This window comes from Sciurus vulgaris (genome assembly GCF_902686455.1).
Source record: "Sciurus vulgaris genome assembly, chromosome: 10".
NCBI classification, from domain to species: domain Eukaryota; kingdom Metazoa; phylum Chordata; class Mammalia; order Rodentia; family Sciuridae; genus Sciurus; species Sciurus vulgaris.
Genome location: NC_136470.1, coordinates 15101778 through 15121866, shown reverse-complemented (window position 1 = coordinate 15121866; position 20089 = coordinate 15101778). Strand labels below are relative to the sequence as shown.

At 39.0% G+C, this 20089-nt stretch overlaps 1 protein-coding gene across 4 annotated transcripts in view; it reads left to right on the top strand.

Annotated features, from left to right (window-relative positions):
- The window catches only part of BACH1 (BTB domain and CNC homolog 1), a 40484-nt gene that overhangs the window by 8216 nt on the left and 12179 nt on the right, over positions 1-20089 (top strand). For all 4 annotated transcript variants that reach the window (XR_013766607.1, XM_079156429.1, XM_079156430.1 and 1 more), the window contains exons 2-4: positions 11780-12072; positions 14915-16258; positions 18611-18817. Coding sequence is in view for 3 of the 4 variants with exons in the window: in XM_079156429.1 (XP_079012555.1) it covers positions 11839-12072; positions 14915-16258; positions 18611-18817 (1785 nt within the window). In the remaining variant the exon portion in view is untranslated. The remainder of the gene's footprint in view (positions 1-11779; positions 12073-14914; positions 16259-18610; positions 18818-20089) is intronic.

Sequence of the window (20089 nt, the reverse complement as noted above, 5' to 3'; positions counted from 1 at the left end):
CTCACTGAGGTAGCCTTGCTCAGGCAAAAGCTTCTTTGGCCAGATGGGCCAGGACTCTTTAGAACCCAAATCCTTGAGTCAAAGATACAAATAGGTCTCTCTTCCTCACTGTATTCCCCTCCTGGAAGGAAAATTGTCCTCTGCTGAACTCACTCTGCATTCTTTTCAGATACTCAAAAATAATGTCTCCTCAAGTTTATGTGGTGTTTTTGTAACACTTCTGTGCTAGGGACTTGAAACTCAGAGTTCCAAATTTGTGATTCATGTGACTCACTTATTGCTCTGCTCTAACTGTTGCTCTGTTTAATTAAAATTGTTGCTTAAAATTCTTTTTATTCTTCCCTATTTTTGGAGTCATGTTCATTATGAGTTGGTGTATACGAAATGAGTGGAAATTTGAAGGGTGCTTCTATTTTGTCTGTTTTTTTTTTTTTTTTCCAGTTACCTTTTGTATTGTGTGTTCACTCTTAGACCTGCGGAGGTCATTCTGACCTTGAACTAGGGCTCTCACCTCCTGTAGGCAGTTGGAAGTAAGTATTTTGTATTATAATTATAATTCTTACGGATTGTAAATGAAATGACACGTGAAGATTCTTTAATTCAATTTTGATCGTAGAACACAGGACACTTAATACTACATATTGAGAACGACTTTCGGTAAATAACTCCTAACTTCTTTCCTTCTTGAGTTTTCCATGTGTAGTATAGTTACAGACTTTGAATGAAGTTCAGCATAGTTCAGAGTTCCTTAAATGATAGGAGGTTGGCTATGTAGTCCAACAAGTGTTAATTAGAACTTAATTTGCTAAATATTGATTAATATTGGAAAAGTTGGTTTTCTATAAAAGCCAATTGAAGGCATTTCCCTACTCCGTGTTCTTCTGTCCCTCCTCACTTTTTCCTGCCCCTCCCCCACAGGCTGCTGGAGTCATGTAACAGGAATTGAAGTGTAATATTTGGATCTTTTCATCCTTTTAAGTTACCCTCTCAGGGCCTCTTTTCCTTATCTGTTCCTTATCTGTAACAGAAGCAGGCCATCCTAGATGAATGTGCTCTTAATTAGAAATTTTTTATCTCGGAAATTAGTGATTATCTTAGGCAAGCTTTTATAATTTTAATGTTTTCTTTTTACCTTGTTGAACACCTAATAAGGTGTTCTGAATTTTTATTGTTAAAGGGTCAAGAAACCTCATTTTGGATTTTCTTGCATTTTGGATAATTCTTGGGTTTGTAGAATATGTGCAGTTTTCTCCGTCATGTGCATAGTAATAGCAAGAATAATGATGGAGTACTAGTGGTATTGTGCCAAGCACTGTACTGTTAAGCGTACTCATCAATCAGTTCATAGAGGGTTGGGGGTGTTTTTCTGCTGGGGAACCTGAGGCCATAAAGTTGGGTAGCTGATAGAAGCCCTTGCACTTGGTGATAGCAGTAGACCTCTAATTTTATCCTAGTACTGGTGGTGGTAACCTAAAACTTGATGTTTCTCTTTTCCTTTTATACTTCTGTGTGTTTGTTCAGTTCCTACTTTCCAAGGGCTTTGTGAGGTAAAAAGGGCAGGAACTGCCTACTTAAGCCACCTCCCCCTTTCACAGATGCACATGTGCCCCTTTCACGGGGCCGCACCTGACTTCAGGAGTCCTTTCCCCAATCTTCCTGGAACAGGATTTTTTTCTTCAAGTCAAGCCATATTTGTATTTTAGGTTCCTATAGAGTTTAATTCATTCTTTGGTGATTACTGTGATAATATCAGTTGAGGCTGCTGGGTTTTAGAGTCGCCTCAGTTTTACACTTGGTTTCAAACCAGTGTTCTTTGGTGACTGGAGGAAGTATCTATTATAAAGGCGGAAAAATAATTGGCATTCTTTGGGAGACTTCAGTAAACTATTTTAATAAATGTGTACTGCATTTTTAACCAAGGCACATAATTTGTGTTTGTAGTTATTGTTTATTTTAACATTTGTAAAGTAACATGAAATTATGGTTGAGAATTTGAGTGTAGAAACAAACAGAAAGAAAGATTATCTAGTGTAACCATTGCCAATATTTTGATATCCTAACAAGGCGGATGTTTTGGGGTGGCAGCTCATATTCCTGGGCATGTTGAATTTGAGATGGCATTTAGACATACCTATAATAACTTTAGTATACATTTGGGTACATGGTTATGAAGTTGAAGAGAGAAGTCAGGATTAAACCACACATAGACAGGAATGTCCAGCATGACCATCCTGATCATGTCACAGCTATGGGTCTGCATGAGTTCACCCATGGAGTGCAGACCAAGAGGAGGACTGAGGACTAAGCACAGTTTTCTCCAGCTTCTAGAGGGAAAATCCCCCAAAGAAAGTTGATAGCAGCTGCCAGTGAGGTAGGTGGGAAATCAGAGCTTTGCCATTATCGGGAAGCCAAGTGAAGAAAAGGTTTCAGGGAGGAAATGATCAGAGTGTTGAGTACTGCTGACATACTCTGTGAGAATTTGCCATTAGGTGACGCGGAGGCCATGGAGCTTCGTGAAGTGGGTTCTGTGGAGTGGAGGGAAGGTCTCAGTTAAATGGACTCACAGAAAATTGAGAAGAAGGGAAAGTAGGGACAGTGGATGTAAATTGCTCCTTTGGGGGATTCTGTAAAGAGAAGCAGAGAATCCTAGGCAGATGGGTGTTGGGGGGAGTGTTAATTTTAAGAAAGGAATCATTAGAGTTTATTCTGTTTGATGGTGGGATTGTTGGATTTTCACTCTTTTTTTTTCTTGGTGAGACTTCGTTGAAGTTTGTCAGTTTTATTGGTTTTCTTGAAAAACCAGGCCTTGATTTAATTTATCTGTTCTACTAATAAAATGCAAAATTTTATTATGTGTGTGGTTTTCTTGATGGGACTTCAGTAGATTTCATCAGCTGCTGTAAGGCAGACAACAGTGCTGTAGCATTTGGCATTTCAGATCATTTCTCTGGGAGATATCTTCATATATTTTTTTAAAGCGCCTATTTGAATTGGTATCTGTCAATATTAAATATTAAGCAGTGTGTGTATAACAGTTATTCCCAAAAGAGGAGAAGTCTTAATGTATGCTTTGTAACCTCCCCATTTCCTGCTTTTGTAAAAATCTAATGTTTTTGTTCAAGGATGATTTTTCTCTTTCAGATGTCTTTTTTTATATGAAGAATCATTAAAAAATTGAGTTAGGACTCATAACCAAGTTAGTAAACGTTCAGATCTAACCAAATCTTACTACTGTTTTGTTTGGTATTTGAACACATTTTAAATGTGTGTTTTTACTCAATATAGTATATTCTTTTTTTAAAAAGTACAGAGAGCAGCCTCATCTGCTGCACCTGCCCCACCCCTTGTTCTCATATATGCAGTGTTTGCTCATTTCTGCTATTTAAATTTCTTGGTGGTTACCTCTGTTTTTCTCAGATGTTTATGTCTCGGTTTGTTGATCAAACTAGAACTTCATCTGTTGATTGCCTGTTACTATGGATGGTGATTTTATTTACTCCTACCGTACTCCTGCCTGTATTCATGATCATGTACTATTACTTTTCTTTTTATTCTTGGTCACATCTCCAACTCTGAATGTCGTTTTGTTTTGATGTTATTAATAAAAGACATTGTCTTTTGTCTCTGCACATCATAAGTAATGCATACTGCTATTCCTTTCTCTAGTTCCATATTCTAGCTCGTCAGTTTTATTTTGTCAGGGTTGATAATATTTACAATCTGTCCTAGAACCGTACATAAGCTTTCCATTATTTTTCTGTGAAAACCGATTAACAGTGTTTGTCCTTATACCTGTGTCAGTGTTGGGTGTGGAGCTGAGCACTGTGTCTATATACTGCTGCCTCCAATTTCAGTGTCACCCTGTCGCACATCAGATTCAAATAATGGCAAGTTGTTATTGACCACCTGTTGTCCATCAGGTACTCCACTAAGAATGTCATAGCATTTCATTGGATCCTGCCAAGAAAAATTACTATTCTTGTTCCTGGTTTGCCAGGAGAAAAGAAAACAAAAATTGTCACAGATACAGATGGAAAGTAACTTGTTTAGCTCCAGGCGTGTCACAAAGTGATGAAGCGCTCTTTCGTGCTGTCCACCTCCGGTGGTCCCCAGAGCGACTAGCTGTTACTCGACCAGGTTCTGACAATCTTTAAGGCCTTGCCTGTGCTCCCTGATATCAGCCCTCCAGCCTTCTCGTGTTCAGCCCCTGATTATAGGGTCCTGTGGTATCTGAGGTGTGAGTCCAAGGACCACCTGATAATAGGCATACCTTGGAGAAGGCTGAGTGTTTTGGAACTCACTCTGGGGGGATTTTTGGAAATTTCATTCTTTGATTTTCTTTTTTTCCCTCTTCTGAACTTCTTGTGGGAGCCTTAAGTTAACTGGGATAGTAACTGTTGAACCTCCCTCTCTGCCCATTAGTTGTTCATCTTAGAAAACCAATAGTCACATCACATTAAGGGTGAAATATCAAACACTTGCCTTAAGAACATAAGGTAAGGATATCTACTCTTACCACTCTCAGTATGCAGTCATTGCAATAAGAAAACAAAATGAGGCATACAGATGGGAAAGAAGTAAAACTCTCTATTTGCTGATGACATGATTATTATGGAAGTAGATAGTTCTAAGGAGTCTACAATGCAGCTGTCAGAACTGAGCGAATTAAGATCGCAGAGTACGTGTTAATATTTTAAAATTAATGTTTTTGTTGATACAGTAGCAGCAAAACCTATAAAGTGAAGTTTATAAACCCAAATCTATTTCCATTGCTATCAAAATCTCCATTAAATGTCCAGGAATAAATTTAATGTAAGATGCATGAATATTTGCTAAAACATCATAATAATGCTGAGAGAAATGAAGACCTAAGTAAATGGAGAGAGATACTGTATTCATATACCAGAGGACTCAGTTTAACTGTTGAATCTGCCCAGATACATAGTTGCAATTGCATCCTTAATCAAAATTTTACTAGTTTTTCTAACTCGAGAATTAAAAAGCCTAGAAGAATTAAGTAGACATTTCCCAAAAGAAGATATAAAAATATCCAATAAGCCCATATAAAGCTGCTCAATACCATGAGTCATCAGAAAGTGCAAATCAAAACTTCAGTGAAATACCACTGTACATTTATTAGGAAAGCTAAGATTAAAAAGATGACATTGCTTAGGGTTAATGAGAATGTAGAGCAACTAGAATTGTCATGCATGGCTGGTAGCAATGTAAAATGACATAATCACTTGGGAAAACTAGTCAGCAATTTCTTCAAAGTTAAATATACACCTACCATCTATGACTCAGCTCTTCTACTCCTAGGTATTTATTTACCCAAGGAAAATGAAGTATGTTTCCATACTAGATGTTCATTGAAGCTTTATTGAAATAAACCCATACTGAGAACAGGGCAGTTGTCCAACTTTATTACAACAGTTCTTTAGCTGTTAAGTGAACAGATTGTAGCATACTATATAATGGAGTATTATTCAGCAATAAAAAGGAACAGACATCTGATACATACAACATGAATGAATATTGAAATCATTCAGTTGAGTGAAAGACATCTCAAACAAGAGTATATAATGTGATTCCATTTATATAAAAATAAGGCACATTGGTCTGTAGTGGTTACCTGGAGTCGGGGACATAGGGAAGGAGAGATCTTAAAGGGGCATATGGAATTTTGAGGAGGGGTGGAAATCTCTGTATTTTAATAGTGATGGTAGTGGTTTATGTGCATGTACAATTGTTAAGACTTATTGAATTCTATATAAATTATACCTCAAAGTTGATAACAAGAGTGGCTGCAAATGCATGATAGAAAATACCTAGTTCAGTAAATATGCTTCATTGATGTGGACCAGTTCTGGTTGCTAGTTCTTGTTTTCATGCCATAGAGATATACCTGTCCTTTTAAAAATTAAGTGGTTGCCAAGTGTGTAAGCAAATATAAGACTTCATTATTTCCTAAGTTCTTTGTAGTAAGAAGGTACATTGAATCCTTTAGTCTTGTTTTGTTTTTGCAGCTTGGGTTTTCTGTTTTTCACTTCTTTTTTCTGAATTCTCTTCCAAGTTTCTCTAAACTTATAAGCCAGAATTATTTAAGTTGGATTTGTTAATTTGGGAAGTAAAAAACCTGTTTTTTTTTTTTTTTTTTTTTTTTTCCCTGACGTCTGAGTAGGTGACTGTGTAAAAATGACTTCTTCTCTAACAGTACAGATTCCTCCCCCTAAATTTAACCTTCATTTCAAAATTTAGATATGGAGTTAGATCTAGTAAATGTAATAAAAGGTCCATGACTTAACTGTGCAATTTTTAATATTAGGAAAGTAAATGGGAAAACGCCCCAACTTTGCCTGTGTGGGAATCGTGTGTGTACATGGGTCTTTGCCATCCCCTAGAAAAACCGGAGGTAAGATTCACCTCTTTTCAGAAGAACACTCAGGTATGGGGAATAGTGAGCATATTGTAACTGCAAGTGACTTGGAGAATTTTGAAGCTTAGGTGAGATCCAGGAGAGATGTTGTGCAGAGATGTTGTGGTCAGAGGAAATGCCTGAGTTCTGAGCCATCCAAGACGGCCCTGAAATTGAGTGAGGGAGAAGTATTTGACAGATGACGAAGGTGACAGGAGGCAGAAGCAGCCAGGGGAAGGCAGGTTTGAGAAGTCAACTGGGCTGCAGAGATCCAGCGCATGGCTGGTATAGAAAAGCCCAACAAATGCCCTTGTGTGCTTTTTTCAGCGTCAGCTGGTCACACTTGTGGCCAGACACACACACCTAGACACTTGAATAGCACAACTATTATAGAAATATTTTTCCTCATTAATTGAATATTCTGGTTAGATTCGAGTGGATGAGAAAGGCGTTTCTGTGTGAAGACTTACACAGACACCTCTCTGAAGCCCCATGCCTGTGCAGGTGGGTCGTGCAGATCTCTCCTCTTCCACCCAGAGGCATCCTTCCGCTTGGTGTTAGGTTTTTCATCATTCCCTTCCCTGTTGAGAATTGAAATGCAGTATGGTCCTTTGATTCTTGAGGTGAATAAAGTCCTAGCTCCTTTGTGATCCTGGAACTTCATCCTCATTACAAAGTTATCTTCTAAACTCCTGGTGTATAAGTGTTGTTGACCTGGATCCATGATCACATGTTTACCATAGGATCTTATTTTCTGTAACATTATTAAGATATGATAAAGTCTCATAGCATCTTCTTTTATTTCTGTATCATTTGAAAGCAGAAATACCAAATGGTAACTGTATTAAAATTTAACTTGGCATGTGAGTGGAGAGCAGAAGTTGTTGCAAGTTGAAGTTCAGGAAGCTTTGAATTGCCTCTTCACCCTTTGTCAGCATTAGCCAGTGAATCAGCATTTTGCTAAGGTCAGTCAACTTTATTTTGACTTAATAATAGTGGTATATATTTTCAAGAGTATGCAAAAATCCAGGTTTATCTTAAAGGCTCTAAATTTGTTATTAATAATAATAATAGAATTTTAGATGTGAAAAGGCTTGGAGTGTTATTTACTTTTCAGGTGTGAGAAATGGTAGTACATAGTTGAATTATTGTGTAAAAATGGATTACTCACCACTTAGCTTTCAAAATTAGGAAGATTTAGTTTTTAGAACGTCTTTCTATACCGTCTTCATTCATGTGGGTCATTTGTATTGGCTGTGTTTATAGATGCAACCTTTGCTCTTTGGCCAGTTGTCTTGCAAGTATGTTTGTAGCTCCCCGAGGAATGAGCCGGGCTCTCTTCGCCTTTTGTGGTTCTGGAAAAGCCATCTAAGAACTTTCTGTGTGCTTGGCTCAGTGACATTTCCATTTGTATTGGAATAGCTTACTGGACTGTGTTTGGAAGGTGATCTAGACGATATGAGTTTGGGATTTGTATTAAAGATGCCAAGTAACTCCTTCAGAAGCGAGTACTGGTATTGGACCAGGTACTCTGTTATATACTTGGGTTCTGTCAGAGACCAAATCAAACAAGGTTTTGACATGTAGGCTGAGACTTAAAAGGTCAGGAGTCAGTTCACCTCGCAGGCAGACAGCATTTGTGAAGGCCCCGAGATCGGTGGGAGCTTGGAGACAGTGGGGCAGGAAGGCAGGAAGAGTGAGAACAGAGAAGGTGACAACATTTTGAGGGGAGGCTAGGTTAGTAGATTTAAAACCTGACCTCAGAGGTCTTAAGCACATGTTAAGGATTTGAAGTGCTTTTAATTAATTAGGAAGATGTTATAGGGGTTTGTGGGAGGGGCAAAATCACTATGATATGGAGAAAATGAATGGGAGCGATTCAGAGGATGTAAAGTTTTTGTTAATATCATCATCCTAAATGGCAGCTCGTACTTAATTATTTGCGTGCTGTGGGCCAGGCATTGTGCGTAACCATTTTCCTCATCACCGTGTGGAAGCTTCGCCACATCCCAGTGAGGTGGGAGGGGAACTAGGACACGGTAAGGTTGAGCGACTTAGCCAAGGACGTTTAGCTAGTAAGTGGCAGAATTGAGATTTGAACTCATAAAATTCCAAGCCCTAAGCTATTAGCCACTGGGCCTGCATTTCAGTGTGTGGGGTGATTGTCCATTAGTGGGTCTTGAAATTGAGTAGATCATACTGGGATTTTTTTTTTTTTTTTCATAGAGGAGAAAATAACAGAGTACTTTGTGTATGGCAAGGATAAAATTTTGACATGTGAAATTTCGTCTTATGTTTTACATAACTGTATGTGCATGAGCTTATGGACCATTGCCAGAAGTTAAACAGCACTGTCCAGCAGGAGGTGACCATGGCTTAGATTAGAGGGGGAGAAGTGGACCTCAGTGTCAAAAGGCAGAGGCAGCAGGACTTGGTGAGCATTTAGATTGCGAGACTGGCTGAGGGAGGTGTCAGGAGTGAGCCCCAGGTTTCTGGTGTGAGCAGCGTCTGTCATGGTGTGTTCTGCACTTGGTTCACTTAAAGGAAGATGTCCCCTTTTTAGAGGGGGCCTAGGACTTGGGGTTGGCATCCTGCCCAAGGGCAGCCAGTCTGTAAGTGGGCTGTGAACCCATGGGGTGGTCTGTTACCAGAATCTGAGCATGGGTGTGGAGCTAGGCATGATTCTGCTGGAATTTGAAGTAAGCCATTGAACAAGCTGGTGGCAGGATGAGAAATTGGGGGTCACAGGTGCACAGGGGCTGCCAGCAGCTCCTCAAGAGTGAAGGCGTGGGAATTGTTTTTGCTGGAGTCACCTTGGGATCCAGAGAACCTTTAGGTTCTGGTTTTCAAGGCTTGGACTCTTCTCTTTCTAAAGCTGAGATCCAGTTTTATTTTGTTTCTGCCTTTCCGTGAGGCTGGTTTCCTTTCTCAAGCATAACCTTGTAGAAATATCCAGCTCCCCATACCACTGCAGTGTCTGCATACTGTGCATTTAGCAAATACTCTCGGGAAATAGAAGAGTGAAGTAGTTAAAAATTCTTGGTATGAATTCCCTTTCTCTTTCTTACTGGTCTCCTGATATTGACCACGATACTCCTCTTCATCTGTAAAATTGTGGTAAAAGAGTGTTATGTGGGGTAGTTATGAGGAGTCAGCGAGATCAACAACATCTAGTAATTTAGCTCAGGGCTTGGTACAGAATTAGAGCATAATAAATATCTGCTAGTAGTCATTGGTAGGACCGACTGGAGAGAGAAAACATTTCTATGAAAACAAAAACAAGGAACTGGGAAGAAGCCAGCCTATATAGAGGAAGAAGTTGGGTATGTCTGGGAAAGGGTGTGTGGTGTTAGATCTCAGGGAAGCAAATGTGGTAAGGGTTAGGAGAAGACATTCACGGATTGTCTCCCGACAGGAGGAGGAGCCAGGTGCAGGTGGTGGGAGAGGTATTTATTCTGAGTTTGGATTCCAGTTCCAGTGGTGTACTGAAAGAGACTGACGGAGGAACAGGATGGCAAGTTGGAAAGCTGTTGTGGGGAAAGGAGACTGGGACATGCAAAATAAGTGAACAGTGCTGAGATTGAACACCCTTCATTTACAGTGACCTCGGTCTGTATGATTTTAAAGTTTTTCCTTGCTGTGCCGTGTGTGACACCTATAAACATAAGATTAGGATACCTTTAAAATTTACAAACCAGATGGCAGAAGAGAATAAAAAAACTGGGAACTTGGGTGCAGGGACCATAGCGTAGTGGTCAGCTGAGTCCAACTGGGCTGGAGAGGGGAAGGAGGAGGGCAGTGGTCCTTGTACCACCCACGAGAGGAAACATCATTTCTTACTATTCCTGGCACTAATTTCTTGTGTTGATTACTGAAATATGAAGAACAATTAGTAAAAGGAACTTTTTTTTTTTTTTTTTTTTTTTTTTACCAAGGGCAGAACCCAAAAGTCGGTTCTGTTTAATTATGAAGTTACCAGTGATTTCATGTGTTGTGCCGAATCAGTAAATGATAGGCTGTGGCCCTTAACCTTGGGAGAATTCTAATCACAAAAGGAGAGCTTTCATTTTCATGGAGTACTACTATAGGAGCCTAACATTTCAGCTGTATTGAGGACTTTAAATAAACACTAAGTAGAAGAGCATTTATGGATGTATTTCATGCATTTGCAACTAAAGCAAGCAGTTTTTGAGATGGAATCCACCCATGATCAGCTCTGTCTGAATTTCAGCAGTCCCTGGGTCTCCTTTCATTTTTGTTTTCGGTCTAGCAAATCTGAAAACAATCACACTTTCTAACTCACTTCTCATTAGAGGGGCTTGTGTTTTCAGGAGTAAAGCCTTAGACGAGAAAGGAGTGGGGCAGACAGGATTCCACAAGGAGCTCGTGGGCCTTCATCTGTGTGATTGCTCGGTGGGGTCCGTGCACCTGGGGTGCTCGCCACAGGCATGGGGACCGGAACAGACTAGATACCCCTTTTAACCTCTTATTTTCAAGTTTTTATGTCTTAGAGTATAGATGTCAGAATAGTCATACATGTCTGAAATACGTGGATAAAAATATGTGTGTTAGAGTACTCTCTCTTTTTTTTTTTTTTTTTTCCCCCAGTTTCGTGTATGTGGTCAGAAAATATTTGGAGGCTATTATGTGTCAGGATTTGTTTTTTAAAAATGAACATTTTTGATAATTTCCTGTTAATATTTTAACATTTTCAGAAAACTGATTTTCCACCTGTGATGCACCATCTCCTTAGTGATGAAGTAGTTTTGCTTGTTGCCTTTTATAATATAAAGTAAGACTTGCTGTATAAAGACTGTTTACCGAGATGCAGCCTGAGCCATTTTCTTCTGGTGTTGGGGGCATTTCCACATTGGGTATCAAGGTGTCCCTTGATATAAAGCACTAAGCTCTCCTGCCTTCTGTCAGGAGTAGGGGGTGGGACATGAGAATGGGAACAACCAGTACCTGTTCTACCTAAGTGTTCCTAAAGGGTGACCCTCCCCCTGCCACACCCACCAACTGCCTTAAAGCAACAGGACTGGGATGCCACCCTGAAATTTCCTAACCCCATCTCTGCCCACAGTAAAAGTTTTCCCTGTGTGAACTGCCTCACTTTTAGGGAGCCAAGGAATCCTTGGCTCCCTCGCCACCTTCTCCAAGAACCTTTTCCCTTAAATTAGAAAAACTTACCAAGAACCTAATTGGCGGTATATTCAACAAACCTTCCAGTTTGTTCCTCTGGAGGCTTCTGTTGCATTTTTGTTTGAGAGAAAAATATGTATTCTCCTTGTCAAGACCCTTGGTCATCCCTTGGAAAGCTTTAAGCAGGATCCCACTCATGTGAACCCTGGCGTGTGCTTGCAGGTGTAGGGCGGTAAGAAGCATGCTCTCCTCTGCATACCCGACTCCACTGGCTGTGCAGGATGTCTCTGCGTGAGAACCCGGTGTTTGCCTACGAGTCTTCGGTGCACAGCACCAACGTCTTGCTCAGCCTCAACGACCAGCGGAAGAAGGACGTGCTGTGCGACGTCACTGTCCTCGTGGAGGGCCAGCGGTTCCGCGCCCACCGGTCAGTGCTGGCGGCATGCAGCAGTTACTTCCACGCCAGAATCGTAGGCCAGGCTGACGCAGAGCTTAACATCACTCTACCAGAAGAGGTGAGGGGCCGTGTTTCTAGTGATTTTAATGTAGTTTTCCTAAATACACTGTGGTTTGTAAAACTACTAATAAAGTGCAAGCTCCTGGTCAGGTGGCTGAGGAGCAGTCTCAGGTTTCTTTGCCTTTTTTCCTAGACGTTATTATTACATGTACATTATAAAATGTTTCATTTTGGATGTTAATATGTTTTGAGCAGTGGAGAAATTGACGTGCTGTTGTTATTTTGGCAAAGTGACTAACTCGGGGCACATCCAACGTTACTGACATTGAAAAGGTTGTGGCTCAGAGGTGCCAGGCTTGCGACTTCCTCTCCCTATGGACCTTTTCCAGGATGGGTTTAGGGTTCTGTAAAACGTCCCTTTTCCCAAAACATGCGCTATGGAGAGCAGGCACTCCGGAAGTGTTCTTCCTCTGTTCTCTCCTCTTTCCGGGGGTTGGCTGTGTTTTGTCTGGTGGACAGCCCTGTTTTTACATACGTTTTCCCCGGCCTGTGGTGGAGCTCAGGTCAGAGATACTTGAGACTTTGTCCGTGTCCTGGCTCCAAGAGACCTTTCTCTGGGGCAGCAAGTGCTGGTTACGCTGCCTGTTACTCATGTGGGCTGCTGTTTAGTTGGTAACTGCCACAGGCAGAGTGTTGAGTCTGTGGCATTGGGACACAAGTAGAGGTGGGTAAGGAGTATGGAGAAAGTGTGTAGAATTTCCTGCATATGACAGATCTGGGTGGCAAGTTTCCTGTTGAATACGTGGGATAAAACTGTAAACCGAGTCTGCAGCATAGTTTACTGCTGGCTGTGCATACGTCCATGGGCTGTGGCTAGTTTGTCAACTGGTAGGTTATCGATCACTAGAGTGGTAGAGGTTAGAGTGAAGGGTGCGATACTGAGAAGACAGAAGTCAACTGTAGACGAGTTGATTTTTAAGAGGGAACAATACAAATCAGAACGGAGACATGTTAGGGTTTGTATTTTCCAGTTATTTAATGCGACTTACCAAGTAGAGCAAAGTTTAATTCATGGGTTTGTGAGAAAAGATATATTCATGCATATGTGTATGTTATATGCTCATTCATTCTAGTTTAAAGGTACATTACGAGTTTTCAAACATTTCCAATGTTTCATCATAGTGACAGATTGAAAATATCATAAATGTTTCTCCTAGAGGCTTCGAATTATTTTAACTTATTTTAAAAATGTTAACAGAAAAATTTGGGGAGGGATAGTTGTAAATTCATGCAGAGGTGAAAGAAAGAAATGTGGAGTTTCTTTTTATACTTTCCCCCGATGTCCCCAGTGGTAACATTTTGAGAAATTATAGTATAATGGTACAACTAGGGTATTGATGTTGTTACACTCTCTCATGGTATTCAGATTGCTGCAGATCACTTGCGCTAATTTTGCTCTGTGTGTATTAAATTCTATCCAGTTTTTCCCCTGAGAATGTTTGTGTATGCACCAGCTCAGTGAAGACACTGAGAAGTCCCAACCCTGAGGACCTGAGCTGCTTTTCTGGAACCACACCCACTTCCTACCCTTGCTCTCCACTTCTGAACATGCTTCCATCCCTCGTCCCTGACAACCAGTAATCTCTCCTCCACTTTTAAAGTTTTGTCATCTAAAAAAATGTTACATAAGTGGAATCATGTAGTATGAAACTTTTTTTCTTTTAGTTTTTCTGCTATTGAAGGAGATCCGGCTGATTCCAGTTTTTGGCTATTACAAATACAGTTGCTTTGAACATTTTTGTACAGGTTTTTTGAGAACGTAAGTTTTCATTTCTTAATGATAAAAGACCAGAAGTGCAACTACTGGTCATATGACTGTTGCATGTTTAGGTATATAAGGAACTACCAACTCGTTTTTCAGAGTGTCAGTACCAGTTTACATTCTCACCAGCAATGTGAGTGATCCAGTTTCTCTGCATTCTCACTAGGATTTGGTAGTGTCTCTTTATTTTAGCCTTTTTAAAGTTAAATATTCAGAGATGAGCATGTTCTTAAAAAGGTCACAAATTTTAATAATATTTTGATCCCTATTGTGGAAATTCAGTGTTTGTAAATTAATTTTGTTTTTTAACCCAGGACAAAGCTTCCTCTGTTGTGTAAGTAGGGCCCCCGTGCCCCTGACCTTGCAGGTTCAGTGTAATTGTACAGGTGTCTGCTTAAAGACTCTGTTACCGAGAGTCCATGAATCTTTGTTGAAACAGTATTGATGTGTGATTTTTGGAACTTCACTTGAATCACTTGTTAACATCAGAATCTTTTTAAATTTTAGTAGTAGGAATTTGGGGCATGAGATAAAGAGAGTAGTTACCATTAATTGCTGTGGGTCAAGACTTCTTCATAAGTGCTTTACATATATTGTGTTTTCATCCTTAAAACATCCACTTCTGTAGTTTACCGTGGTTGGAATTGGTTGACTTTGTGGATCTGGGCTGGTGACAGACACATGGCAGTTCCCCATGTGAGCTGCAGATGGTGTCTGTCTTGCTGTATTTCATAGATGATTTGTTTTAATTCTGCTGACATGAGAGAATTGTGGTAATGTCTTATGTCTTTTCCTCATGTGAGTAAATCGTAATAGATGTGCAGTTAAGAGTGGAATCTGTAAGTGCAGGTCATGGTCCCAGTGAGTAGGGGGTGGGAAGCTTGCTTTTCCTGCTTTTCACCCTCCCTTAGTTTTACATTTTCTAGAAGAGTATTTTTTTTTTTTTTAACCAAATGAAAATTTGTTTTAAAATTCTCACAAATGAGTTATATGTCTCTCTCTTCCCCTTCTACTACTTGTTTTTATCTACTAGGTAGCTTTCAAATGATGTGTTTGTTTTTATTTTGTATATTAACAGGTGACAGTTAAAGGATTTGAACCTTTAATTCAGTTTGCCTACACCGCTAAGCTAATTTTAAGCAAAGACAATGTGGATGAAGTGTGCAAGTGTGTGGAATTTTTAAGTGTACACAATATTGAGGAGTCCTGTTTTCAGTTTCTCAAATTTAAGTTTTTGGACCCCACTGCAGACCAGCAAGAATGCCCAAGGAAAAAATGCTTTTCATCCCAGTGTCAGAAAACAGACCTTAAATGTTCACTTTTGGAACAGAAGGATCTAGAAATTGATGAAGTAGAGGAGTTTCTGGAAAATAAAAATGTTGAGACTCCTCAGTGTAAACTCCAAAGGTATCAAGGAAATGTAAAAACATCACCTCCCCTGCAAGACAGTGCCAGTCAGACATATGAATCCATGTGCTTGGAGAAGGATTCTGCTCTGGCTCTGCCATCTTTATGCCCCAAATACAGAAAATTCCAGAAAGCATTTGGAACGGACAGAGTCCGCACTGTGGAATCCAGTGGCAAAGACATTCATGCTGCTTCTGTTCAGCCAAATGAGACATGTGAAAATGAATATCTAGGGGGAGTCCAGGACTCTGCGGATTTGCAGGTGATTTTAAAATGTGAAGAGAGCAAGTTAGCAATGGAACATGAAGAAACCAAGAAAAAGGATCCTGCTCCTCAGTGCCCAGCAGAAAAAACAGAAACGACTTCTTTCCTCCACAGTTCTTCTGCAGATCCTCATGGGTTGTATTCTCTGTCTCTTTTACACACATATGACCAATACAGTGACTTGAATTTTGCTGGCATGCAAACCACAGCAGTGAAAACAGAGAAACCTTTGTCAGGTACAGGTGTTCAAGAAGAGAAAACACTTGGTGAAAGTCAAGATGTACATTTGAAATCTGACTCAGGCTCCAAGGAGGATGGTAGCATTGCATCTAGTGATCGGAGTAGTGTGGAGCGAGAGGTGGCAGAGCACCTAGCAAAAGGCTTTTGGAGTGACATCTGCAGCACCGACTCTCCTTGCCAGATGCAGGTACCTGCTGTGGCCAAAGATGGCTCAGAGCAGGTCTACTCCCAGAAGCGGTCTGAGTGTCCCTGGTTAGGTATCAGAATCAGTGAGAGCCCAGAACCAGGTCAGAGGACTTTTACAACACTGAGTTCTGTCAACTGCCCTTTTATAAGTACTCTGAGTACTGAAGGCTGTTCAAGCAGTTTGGAAATTGGAAACGATGATTATGTTTCAGAACCCCAGCAGGAACCGTGTCCTTACGCTTGTGTGATCAGCTTGGGTGACGATTCCGAGACTGACACAGAAGGCGACAGTGAATCCTGTTCAGCCAGAGAACAGGAATGTGAGGTAAGTAGGAATATGTTCTTCATTCACTGTTTAGCGGCCGTTGATTTACTCTGGGCTGGCGTGGGCTCAGGGAGGGAGGGGGAGATTTACACAGGTATTGATGAGACCCCAGTAAACACCAGAGGAACAAGATGAAGTCTGAAGGACTTTGGTGTGCATGTATTTCTAGCAGGTTTACTTATCATGAAGTGATCTCTCACACTGGCTGTATAATGTTATGTTTCAAGAGGAAAGAGAAAAATGATGTTGTGATCATGACATGATAACTCCTAGAAAATGCATTGTATATCGCCACGAGGACTTCTGGTGGGACTGGTCACTGAGCAATGGTTTGGCAGTGATTAAGTTAAAAGAATGTAGCTTCTCATGTGAAGTTTTCTTAGACCTACTTTTTCATGGCCATCACTTTTTGTTTCTTTCTTATTTTCCCTTTAGTCCTTTCAGCTATTGGTTTAATGAAAGTTGTAATTATTTAGAATGAGTTCCATGTAGCTGGCCTTATATGTGTATTCTGTGTATAGACAGTTGTACTTAATAGTTGCTTTTTATAAAGTATTAATATAAGGACCTTTTCTTTTAAAAATATTTAAAAATTGGATTTTGTTTAGTTTCAAAAGTTGAATTTTCTCCTTAAAGTTGTAATCTGGACTTATTTTACAAATTATATTTAGTCTTACTACATTTTTTCTCTTGCCTTTTGTTTTATTGAGTTTGTGATGTGCTCAGTGTTGTGTGGCAGTTCTAGAACTTACAAATGTTGTGTAACTGAGACTTTATCTATGGAACAGCAGTTTACCCATTTCCCCTCTCAGCCATAACATCCACCATGCTGCTATTTCTATGAGTTTGACTATTTTGACACCTCTTATAAACGGGATCACGTGGGACCTGCTTTCTTCGTTTGGCTTATTTTATCTAGCATATGTCCTCGAGGTTCATCCATACTGTAACAAATGGTAGAATTTCCTTTATATATGATTGAATAGTATTCCTATATGTGTGTGTATTCATACCACATTATCTTTATACATTCATCTATGCATGAATGGTCTCAAATTGTTTCTAATATCTTAATTTTCATGAATAATGCTGCAATGAATATGGAATTGCAAATATCCCTTTAAGACTCTGATTTCAGTTCCTTTGAATAGATATCTGGGAGTAAGCTTGTTAGATCGTGGGGTAGTTGCATTTCAAATTTTGAGAAACCATTTTCCTACCAGCAGTGTGGAAGTGTTCCGATTTCTCTACATCCCTTCATTTAGCATTTTCTTTGGTTTTGTAGCATATATTATATAAGTTTGAAAGAGACAATTACTTCATTGATGTTCGAAGGAAGTGGATTTGGTGGTTTAAGAAGTATTATGTGTGCATGGATTATATCTATAGATTTGGACATTTATAAATTCAGCATTTAGAATTTCAGAATGTTACAAATTGTATCTTTCAAAACTCTGTGTATGTTCTACTAGGGTTCTCTGTCTCTGAGCAACATCCCCAGCCCTTTTTTTTTTTTTTTTATTTTGATATAGGGGCTTGCTAAGTGACTCAGGCTGACTTTGAACTTGGTGATCCTCCTGCCTCAGGTTCTTGAGTAGGTAGGGTTACAGGCATGCACCTCTGGGCCTGGGGCTTAAGAATTTTAACTTTTTGTATAACTAATATCTGTAGGTTTGAGAGACAACCTAAGTAGGTTGCCAGCCTAGCTTACTAATGTTCCATTTGTATTTTTGATAATCTAACTAGATTCCCACAATTTTGTTATTTAAAAGAAAAAGTTATTTTCTGTCTACAAATGTAAGTAGGTTGAAAATGACTTTAAAATATTCATAAGGTTTTTTTCCTAACCTTTTCCTCGTTGGCAAGTAAAATGTGTAGCTCTTAAAATGTGTTATACAAAGGTACCATTTTCTTGATAGACAAACATTTTTCGAAGTACTTTATCAAGATTGTTAGCATAATTACACCAATATTAAATAAGTGCATAAGTATTCAGAGAATAGATTTTATTTTTGAGTTGAGAAACTTATTGAAAATATATTAAAGGGTTTTAAGAAATCCGTAGTAAATAAATTCTGTTTTTCCATTTTAAATATGGTAGTATTTGTGTTAATATGTCTGATTTGCTGAAAAAATATTAACTTATTTTTGTCTTCTGAACCCTCTCTCAGATAGGCTAAAAATACCAATTAAAACTTTAGTTTTTATTATAATAGATTGTATAGAATTGGGAACAGAGACTTTTTTTTTTTAAATCTTAAGCTCTCTAGAGAAAAATATATATTTTCACCTTCCCAGATACAATTTAATTACAAAATACAGCAAGTCACTAATATTTATTTCACATTCTAGGTAAAACTGCCCTTTAATGCACAACGAATAATTTCACTCTCTCGAAATGATTTTCAATCCTTGTTGAAAATGCACAAACTGACCCCAGAGCAGCTGGATTGTATCCATGACATTCGGAGAAGAAGTAAAAACAGAATTGCTGCACAGCGCTGTCGCAAGAGAAAACTTGACTGTATACAGAATCTTGAATCAGAAATTGAGAAACTGGTAAGTATACGAGTTTGTCATTATTTAAATTCCAGCTCTTTTTTATAGAGGAAATTGCTGTTTAAATTCCTAGGTAAGACTTAATGCTCAATTTATATGAAATTTAAAATGTACCAGTTACCATTTTAAGAAAAATTATATGGCATTTCAGAAAGATTAGGAAATGAAAATATGCAGTGAGGGTTTTTCATTGACTATTTTAGTTATATAAGTCTTTTTTAGCTTGCTATCATATACTCTGTAAGTTGGAAACTACTTCTGAGTACTTCTTTAAAACAAAGATTTTTAAGTTAAGAACAATTTTATTGTCTTCCTAATTCTTAATGGTTAAGTAAAGATTAAAGTAATTATACAGTACTTTTATCTCTCTGTGATATATTTAGCATCTGTTAAAGCTCTTGTTCCAGTTGGGTGGTTTAAATGAACAGTAGACCTGAATTACTTGTTTTGGTTGATACCAATCTCAAGCAGACCAACCAGTCTCTCTTTCATTCAAGGGTAAAATTCTGATATGTTGTGGTAATATGAATAGAAAATATTAAATCTGATGAGATTCTAAGTGAGAAGAGTGCTTGTTTGTTTAATCTTATTTTCTATTCCAGCATTAAGACACAAATTAACTGGGAAACATTAATTTTGCTCCTGGTTCTGTTTTCCCTGGTGGTTGGTAGAAGGGAGCAACATGTGAGTGGATAGCTGTGACAGTGCAGGCCAGCAGAGGGTGAAAGTGTGGGCAGAGCTGCAGGGAAACAGCCCAAACGCAGTGGGAACATTCCTCGAATACTCAGTTTTGTGTTCTTTGTTAATTATTGGTGAACATTTAATGTTGTGATTGTAACAAGTCTTCAAGCATGAAGCTATGAATGGCAATTAAATGGTACAGTTTAGGAAAAATACCTTTATATGCCTTCAAGAAGAGTTGAAAAATAAAATTTTATTATGTATGTATTATGCATTTAATTTAATTAGGCAAAATGATGCAGTGTGTACAGAGACACAGGGGAGACCAGCTGTTTAACCAACATGGGCGTGAAAGATACTTTAACAAATCCAGTGTGATATTGCTGAATAATTAACGTTAGGACCAAAGAAGTGTTACACATTCTGTAAAACTTAGTACATTGGAAGTGTCAGTCATACCCTTAAACATGAGTATTTTTTCCTTTTGTCTAACTTTGAATTAAACACCTGTCTTTAGATGAAGCATAGCAATTTTATAGTTATTGTTCTGTACTGAATTATAGAGATGCTTTTTATATTGTTGGCTTATGG